The sequence below is a fragment of the Odontesthes bonariensis genome, chromosome 4 (genome assembly GCF_027942865.1).
Source record: "Odontesthes bonariensis isolate fOdoBon6 chromosome 4, fOdoBon6.hap1, whole genome shotgun sequence".
In the NCBI taxonomy this organism is placed as follows: Eukaryota; Metazoa; Chordata; class Actinopteri; order Atheriniformes; family Atherinopsidae; genus Odontesthes; species Odontesthes bonariensis.
The window spans coordinates 11,975,042-11,984,549 of NC_134509.1; the positions used below are offsets into that span (position 1 = coordinate 11,975,042).

At 39.2% G+C, this 9,508-nt stretch overlaps 1 protein-coding gene across 1 annotated transcript; it reads left to right on the forward strand.

The window, feature by feature from the left end:
- Window positions 1-898: 898 nt before the first annotated feature.
- On the forward strand, window positions 899-8,726 carry LOC142378453 (leucine-rich repeat LGI family member 2-like). Its single transcript, XM_075462974.1, has 8 exons — window positions 899-1,174; window positions 1,337-1,408; window positions 1,657-1,728; window positions 1,870-1,941; window positions 2,127-2,198; window positions 2,691-2,860; window positions 4,266-4,430; window positions 6,468-8,726. The coding sequence occupies exons 1-8, from the start codon at window positions 999-1,001 to the stop codon at window positions 7,301-7,303; spliced, it is 1,635 nt and encodes a 544-aa protein (XP_075319089.1). The 5' UTR covers window positions 899-998; the 3' UTR covers window positions 7,304-8,726.
- The last annotated feature ends 782 nt before the right edge of the window (window positions 8,727-9,508 follow it).

Below are 9,508 nucleotides of genomic sequence, written 5' to 3' on the forward strand. Positions count from 1 at the left end.
GTAGAAAAATGTATAAAGAAATAAAGGTTAAAGGGATAGTATCTGAAGTTCCAAGGAGAGAACTTTGACAAAAGGATGCATGTGTCACACTGTTAACACACGCACACACGCACACACACACACACACACACACACACACACACACACACACACACACACACACACACACACACACACACACACACACACACACACACAAAAAAAAACTGAAAAGAGGCTGTAACTGCAGGACGAAGATCCTAAGTAAAATCCATGAACCAGCACTCAAGCTGAAGCTTTACGACCGGCTGTCATAGCATCACTATAAATCTTTTGGGTTAGACTGAAATACACTTGGTATGTCTTAAAGGTTTCATACAGTTTAGGAAGCTTTCTGTTGTTTAATCAGTCACATCAGCACATATTATACATAAATGAAGCAGTCATCTTTTACCTGTACAAAGGGTACCAAATGGGCACCAATAATCAAGAGTGAAACATGAGTCAAGAAGAAAGAGAAAGTACGCATTAACTGATAAGCACTACTGTATTAGGAACTGGGGAGTTATCAGTAGTTTTCCTCGTGATCAACTCCGCAAGATTAAACGTTCTCCATGGTGCTGAAACAGTCACTTCAGCGTACATATGTGTTCTTAAAGTTTTTTTTTTTTAAGTGTATTTTTTAGTGCATTTTTGCACACACTGAATATCCCTTTTAAAACGACGGTTTTTGCACTTTAAATCATATAGTAATAGAAAATTCTGCGTATCTAATGTTACCAGGCTTTCTCTGCGACAAATAGTTATTGTGATTGCAAACGAATCGACTTTATTTGACTGTTCTTGTTTTTTGTTGTTGTTTTTTTCCCCCCAGCCTTCCGGGACGCAGCTGCAGCCGTATCAGCCTGTGTCAGGGGTTTCCACTGTAGTGCTGCATTTTGATGTCGCTCAGCAGAGAAAAGCCGACCGCTCGCTCCTAACGCGCTCTCATTTGCAACTATTAATGTCTAAGAAACAACATGACATCTGCCGTGCAGTGGTTAGCGGCTGCTCTTGCGCTGCTGTGTATTTGTGGAGAAGCGGAATCCAAAAAGATTTTTAAATGTCCTTCAGGATGCTCCTGCTCCAAGGAGACCATCATCTGCGTCGGTACTTCCCACATCCCCCGGACCGTGCCGAATGAGATCAACTCACTGTAAGTAACCCATTCGATTTCTTCTACCAAAACATTAAGGTCCCGGTTGATCACAAGATATTCAATAATACAGATAAAGCGAGAATTTACTTCCTATTGTGTTGGCTCTTGATATGTTTGGTACAGCGTGTTAAGACGCCCTTAATGTGCTTCTCCCAATAGGAGCATTGTAAATGGATCCATTGCGGAAATCACAGAGGGGATGTTTTCACTTATGCCTTCTCTTCAACTGCTGTAAGTACCCTTTAGACCCGTGAAACTGTTGTTGATTAGCAGGAGATTATTGATATTTCTTGGCTGAGTTGAACAGACAGTGCAGCACACATAAATCAAAAGGCGAATGGATTCAATAATGGAGATTTTTTTTCTAGTTTTGGGGGGGGGGGGGGGGACAAAAGAACAAGAAAGAATAAAAGAAAGTGAAAGAAGAGCACAGAAAATGAGGAGATATTAGCTTCACTCAGTTTGCTTTTCTTTTACAGGCTTCTCAATGCCAATTCGCTGACCACAATCAAAGATGATGCTTTCTCTGGTCTGTCTCATCTTGAATATTTGTGAGTATTGGTGAATATTTTTTAATCAATGTTCTGTAGTCGAGGATAACTATATTTACAGGTAGCTGCACCTCCAGCCTCAATCTACCACTCTATTAATGTATTGTACTTTCTTTGCCTCTTCTCAATGTTAAACCAAAGGTTCATTGAAGGAAACAAGATTGAAACAATCACCAAAAATGCCTTTCGGGGTCTGCGGGCTTTGACTCATCTGTAAGTCTGCTGTCCTTCTCTCTAGCAATCAGAAGAGAGTATTACTCCTAATATTTTCACCATGTAGCACTAATATTTCACACTAAAAGGAAGAAAAAAAAACAACCAATGTAACAGCTTGGAGGGGGAAAAAAGGCTGATTACAGATAGAAATGTGCTTTTGTCTCCTTGTGTCTCTGGTTTAGCTCCCTTGCAAATAACAAGATGAGGTTTCTGCCAAGAGATCTTCTCTTTGACTTGGATTCATTGCTGGAACTGTGAGTAAGCAGTTGTGAAGTCAGCACTGTGTCTGCGATTGTGTGTGTTGATGATTGAGAGAGAGAGAGAGAGAGAGAGAGAGAGAGAGAGAGAGAGAGAGAGAGAGAGAGAGAGAGACAGAGAGAGACAGAGAGAGAGAGAGAGAGAATCTACTTTTTCCAAAATGCGTTCCAAAGTGAAGCTGACAGGCTATCTATCTATCTATCTATCTATCTATCTATCTATCTATCTATCTATCTATCTATCTATCTATCTATCTATCTATCTATCTATCTATCTGTCTGTCTATCTATCTATCTATCTATCTATCTATCTATCTATCTATCTATCTATCTATCTATCTGTCTGTCTGTCTGTCTGTCTGTCTGTTGAAAATGGTGCTAGATATAAAAGGACCTTTACTTTCTGTGGTGTCTTGAGCATGTGTAGCATGTAGCTTCTTACTTGTGGTAATCCTTCATCACCAATGAACCCCCTGTCTCATGCCACAGAGATCTGCGAGGCAACTCTTTCCAGTGCAGTTGTGAAAACAAGTGGCTGATGACATGGCTGAAAAACACAAATGCCACAGTATCAGATGTCCTCTGCGCAGGCCCCAGTGACATGAAGGGCAAGCGGCTCAATGACCTTCCAATTCCACCAGGCGAATGCATTTCTACAGGTAATATAACAAGTGCACAGTCGAAGGCATGTCTGTACAGGCTCAGATACGGCTAAAATGGTCAGGTTAAAAAGAAAAAGATCATCAACGGTTTGCTTCTGAAAACAGATATATATGAATAGACACACACAATTACGCATGAACACAGTAATAAAAAAAAGAGCAAGATTATGAGTCCACAGCCCTGGGACACTAGCTAGGAAATGCAACACTTTAAGTTTACATGCTCACTAAAGTATCATTAGCATGCATGTGCTTAGCATCAGGGTTAGTATTTTCATCACGTTAGTTGAGCAGGGAAACATTATAAGGCACAAAATCCAGATGAAACTGATGAAAAATTCTACAGGCATTTGGTAACTAAACTAACAAGCAATTGGACAATCTGAAATTCTAATTCTAATTATTACAGCTTACAATAAGGGGATATATGAATGCCGAAGCCATATTACATACAATCCTTTAAGCATATTTAATTAGCTTATTTCCAGACCTAAATATGCCGTCAAAGTAAAAGTCAAGAAGTCACCAAGTCATTAGGATTCATCCTCTGGCCTTTGTGGACATCTACACCAAATTTTACAACTTCCATGTGAACTCAGCCCTCTGAAGATTCACAGGCTTCTTGGTACAAAATTCAAGGGGTGAAAATGATATTTTCCCACCTGTTATCTGGCAGCATTTTGTTAGAACCAAAGGGTGAAAGGATTTAAATCCATCTTTTCTACAAAACGTGTACTACATCTGAGAAATTGTGGCTACTTTGCTGTATGAGTTACATATTTTTAAAGACAAAAATCACGAGACAATTATTGTTATGTATTAGAAATTATTAGGTGACCAAAGGTGGCCGAGATACCAGTAGACAGTGGGCCCATTATCTAACTCCTACAATGATGAAAACAGCATGACTATGCTTGGTTCCTTGTATTTCCTTTTGGAAGTACTAGATCTGAACATAACATTAGCTTCACCCTGGAGGAGATATATGCATTCCTGGCAGACATTTAACACTTGTGTTGTCATAAAAATACATCTTAAGATACAAACAGAAAGTAGGTAAATAATAAAGCCAGACTTAAATATACCTCCCTGATTACGTGGATAGTGGGAAGCCTGTGGGATGAGTAGCCAGAAAGCTGAGATCAGACTAAGCCACTATGGCCAATAAGATCTAAATGTTATGTTTGTTAAATAATTGTATCACAAAGCATCCAAAGCACTCTCTCACTATGAAAATGAGAAGCATACAGCAAGGCTTATAAAATATCATTGACACTAACAGCTGAATATGATAGCATTGGCTCTCCAAAAATTGAGGCTTTTGCAGATTTGAAATGGAATGAGGTTCTTGTTCACTTGATCAGCAATCCAGCATTTTCTCTTTTTCGTGTGCATCTCACAGACTTTGTGCGTCATCAGTCTATTCCCATTCAGTCCATGTCAGCGGATATCTTCTCCTTCAAAGATGACATCTATGTGGCGATGGCTGCCCCGAACTCCAACAGCTGCATGATCATGGAATGGGATCACATTGAAATGAATTTCAGAAAATTTGACAATATAACAGGTTTGATAACATTCACTCTTAATTTTTCTTTCTTTCTTTCTTTCCTTTTTTTTTTTTCAAATGAGTTTGATGATGTGTTTTTTTTCTTTAATGTAAAAAATATCCATGAAAAAGCAAGGAGACAACAATGAATTGATCTGCGCCGTGAACTTCTATTATAATCCAAAAGCAACTAAAAGCACAGTCATCAGCACAGCGATTTATTCCAATACAAGCTGAATGAAGGGAGAATGTGTGACCACAAGAGAAACAGGGTGGGTTCGAGAGGATGAGTCAAACAGTGCTAGATGAGTGAACCAGATATAAGAAAGCAGCCCACACTTCTTGTGGGACTTTAATTTCGTTAAGTAAGAATAGATAATTATTTTACAACAGTATAAATTATTGTTATGGAAAAAAAGAAAATTAGTTGACGAATTTTTGGAAAGTTTAAGTGTAGCAGACAGAGATTTGGTCAAAATCTTCATAGATCGCCATATATGGATTAGGGTTTGGCCTTTGTAGCTTGGCAAGAACCTAGAGGATGACATCCAAAAACAGCGACCACGGACAGGAACTTACAGCCAGCAGCTCAACATCCAGGGTGCGGAGACGCTCCTTCCCAGTGACATGTTAAGGATTACACCATTCATTGTTAACAAAACTGTGAATACACACCTGCTTAAATGGAATAAGACCCCAATAAAAGCGCAAACTTTGGGCATGTAAATCAATAAACTGAAACTGAACAATATCAGTTCACCTGGTAGCCAGCAGAGCTTTGCTAAACACATGACAAACTGATTATGTGCAGTTTTAGCCCCTGGAAGTTATGGGCTTCGGTGTACAAGAGCTGCAGTTGTGATATTCTGTGAGGGCCATTAGCTAATTGCCAAGCTTTTTTTTAAAGTGTACACACTATGCTTTTAACAAGTTAATTTTACTTTGGGACTCTACAAGAATATACAGACATACTTTAATGCTCAAAAACCACAATACATTTTTCACACTGTACATTGCTGTGACACCCTCTTGCTGAAACACTCCATTTTAGCTCTAGTTTCTTTCATAGCTCTTATGCAGCAAATTGCTTTCAAGGACCATTAGCTACAAGCAAGCCCCTGCTGGGTAACCTTGCATCAAACAAATAGCCCTCAGACACTGCAAAGAGCACGTCCAACTGCCAGGTATGACGCATCATCCACGCCTTTGACTGTCCAGGGCACGAGAGAACAATAATTTATTTACAGTATTCAACAAGGGAAACTGGAAGACTGAGTTAATAGAAAAAATAAATAAAAAAGATTGTTATCACACCACGGTTGTTCACTCATTCACAGAGGTAAGTGTGTAGTTTGAGGGAATGGCAGGTGAGAACCTTGTGACCAGAGTGGCTTTGGCAATGCTTGGCCTGTTGGTTGCAGAGGAAGATGGGATTAAACAAGATGAAACTGTAATTTGTGCCAAAAAGGCAAGAGAGAGAGAGATATTCATCAATGTCCAGATGTTGGCTTGGTGTATGTGAGGCCTTATAAGGCCACCATTCGGAAAGTTCCAGACTGCTGATGATCAGCCCACTGGTGGAGTGCAGAAAAGTGGTTAATTCTTTGTTTAAGGTGTGCCACGATAGTGAGGATGGAAGCATAATACAAATATGTGATATAGTGATGGAGATAAGTGAAGAAAGAAAGACCTTAACTGAAACCAGATGGGTCAGGAGCAGTGACCTGTAGTATATCTCCCTTTGATGTGGACTTTGGCTGTTGTAACTTTGCAGCCCTTTAACGTGCAACAAAAAATAACCAACATAACACACTGACAGAAAGGGAAAAACCTAAAAAGAGTGATGTGGTCTCTTCAGAAAATTCATTAATGCGAACAAATCTTTAACAATTTATGTTTTCAGAAGGAACAAATGAGCTAAGTGCCACAGACAGGCCGGGGAAGTCCAAAGCCCTGACAGATTAACTCATTGTTGGTTTCGGCCTTTTATCTAAAATCCTCCAGCAGCATTTCATATTCTGAGGTGTATGACCGCTGACATTCTTTTTCTTTCAGGTAAATCTGTTGTTGGATGCAAGTCGGTTCTGATTGAAAACCACGTCTTGATAATGGTCACCCAGCTCTTTGGTGGCTCCCACATTTACAAGTTTGATGAACAACAGAACAAGTTCTCCAAATTTCAAACAATTGAGGTCTTCAACATCTCAAAGCCAAATGATATGGAGGTCTTTCAAATGGATGGTGACTGGTACTTTTTGATTGTAGACAGCTCCAAGGCAGGCCTGTCTACTCTCTACAAGTGGACTGACCAACCAGACCGCAATGAAACTGGTTTCTATTCCTACCAATATCTCCATGAATGGTTTCGTGATACAGATGCTGAGTTTGTTGAAGTGGATGGGAAGTCTTACCTAATTCTGGCCAGTCGCTCTCAGTCCCCCGTCATCTACCTCTGGAACAAGAGCACCCTGAAGTTTATTCTTCATGGTGAGCTCCCATATGTTGATGACGTAGTGTCAGTCAAAGCTTTTCGGGTGCAGGGTGAGTTGTACTTGGCCCTGGCTTGTTATATCGGTGACTCCAAAGTCCTCAAATGGGCCAACAAGCAGTTCACGGAGGTCCAGGCTCTTCCCTCTCGAGGAGCGATGATCCTCCAACCTTTCACCTTCACAGACAGACATTATCTTGCTCTTGGTAGTGATTACTCTTTCACACAGATCTACCTCTGGGATGGGGAAACAAAAACATTTCACAAGTTCAAGGATGTTTATGTGCAGTCGCCCAGATCATTCGCTGTGGTGACCTCTGACCCGAGGAGTTTCATCTTTTCCTCCAGCCTTAAGGGGAAATCGATGGTTTTTGAGCATATATTCGTAGATCTAAGCTTGTAAACGATCCCAATATGTTTCGGTCACCCAGATCAACAATATGTGTATGCTACAAAGAGGTCTTACATGCTTTATAATCTTACTTAAGCAACAGGATACATACATTTTATTTTAGCTGATGCCTGAAAATATGTAATATGCCAATCTTTGAAAATGAATCATATACAGATAATGTTACAGCAAATCAGAAGTATTGGCAAAAGGTGGTTACTTTTATCATAATCCTGACAAGCAAACAATGGCTGAGCCAGAGTGCCTGTTCTGACTATGGCTATAGCCTGGCAACCTCATAAAGGCGGTAAGAAACCTGTCCAATATGGGTTATATAACTTTTAAAACCCATGGTATGGTTATTTAAAGTTCAGCTGCAAGCTTCACACTAATTTTTTTGTTACTATTGTTCAATGCATCCCTGGACACAGACTAGCCTGAACAAAACACATACTTTAGTAAACACACAAACTGTTAAAATAACAAAGAAATTTACAAGCCCTACTGTCAGACCAACTCCATAAGTAAAAACTGTTTGCATCCCACCAAATAGATACAAATGCAGACAGCATTAAAAACCAGTGGTCATTCAGTGATGAAGCAATAATAAATGTCTAAAAGTGTGCTTGGTAGGCATTCATAGTGTTTCCCCCAATAAGATGACAGAAGAAATTGTGTGAAAAATAAAAAAAAGAAGGAAGCTCAAGCCTGACAACTGACAACAGCCTGATGACAAATTATGCAAAAATGCCCTTAGCTCAATCGGCAAGACAGACGATAAACTGTATCATGTTGAAGCTATCTTAACTAACTAATAGCTACAGTTTGACGTACGATAACAAAGTGCAGAAGAACAGTTTTCTTGCGACAGTGTGTAGTAGGTAGATCTTAGGAGCTTAAGTGAGCAACATTCAAAGCAAGCAAAAATATGACTATGCTACTGAGTGCCTGAATAATAGTTAAATGATACAAATATGAGTATATTTATGTGTGTTTATATATATAACCTCAGCAATCTATTTCTGATTCCTATGCAAAATTTAGAATCGTGGATGTTTTGAACTGCATTACAAATGTGAACCCTTTTCTTTGAAAATCTTGTACAGCTTTATTTACACACACACACACACACACACACACGCACGCACGCACGCACACACACACAAGTTACCCCATGTCATTTGTAGACTGTCAATCAGATGAAAGTAATAAAATACTAAGTAGCATGAACATCTTGTTTTTTTGTGATCTTCTCTGATTTAATGGGGGAAAAAGATATTCATTTTTGCCTTTTCAGCTGTTTTGATGTCCTACCTAACGATTATGAGTATAAATGTTTTTCATTTGACCTATCCCTGAAGCAATTATGAAAAGTGACCTTTTATATATCTACAACCTTTAGTCCAATGTAAGAATGGGTTTGTGGAAATGCATTAAAGACAATTTAACCAAATTAATTTTCATATATTGTTTTCAATTCTGTAATCTAATCAGACACTGTAGGAAAATGTCAGACAGCTTGTGCGGTACACTTATCATTGGGATTGCCCTTCAGCAGGAGGGTTGCTGGCTTGATCAAGTCTCCCCAGTCATGTTGAGCTTCAGATAGTTAAAGTCAAAGAGGAAAACCCACACTGCTCCCTCACGTTTCTCACTGGATAAGAATGCCCGGCAAATTGAAATATTGACATGATTTGTTATTACTGTCATTAAGTGTTGATATTAATAATGAGGCAGATTCTATTTCTCACTGCCAATCCATTATGTATAATCAATTATAAGCATCAAAAAGAAACAAGCAGCGATTATTTTCTGATAATCTGTTTGTGCCTCTGACAAATTCCTGGAAATCGTCTCACTCGCAAACATTATTACTGTCAATTCATTAGAATATTCGACTATCCAACGAGTAGCAAATGAAAGGAAACCAACCGATGTCAACAATGTGGACTTAAACACAATCCTTTGGAAAGACATTCCCTTCTTTAGTGCTTCTAATGGTGGTGTTGAAGGGTGATGTGTGCTACATGTACAGAGTGGTAAAGTTAGACTGGGTTAAGATATGGTGACTGTGAAGGCCCTAGCATATAATTCACATAATTTTCATCCATATCTGAGCATTCGGTGACCCCTTGTGCTCTATGGAAAAGACCATTCCCATCAAGATAGACATGTTACATCACAGAATAAAGGTGATCAGTCGTGTGTGCCTTTAAA

Bases quoted from the DNA above. Each gene is read 5' to 3' on its own strand.
- LOC142378453 (XM_075462974.1), top strand. From the start codon at position 999: ATGACATCTGCCGTGCAGTGGTTAGCGGCTGCTCTTGCGCTGCTGTGT. The intron at 1,175-1,336 runs GTAAGTAACCCA...TTCTCCCAATAG, and splicing joins CCGAATGAGATCAACTCACT to GAGCATTGTAAATGGATCCA. The intron at 2,199-2,690 runs GTGAGTAAGCAG...CTCATGCCACAG, and splicing joins TTGGATTCATTGCTGGAACT to AGATCTGCGAGGCAACTCTT.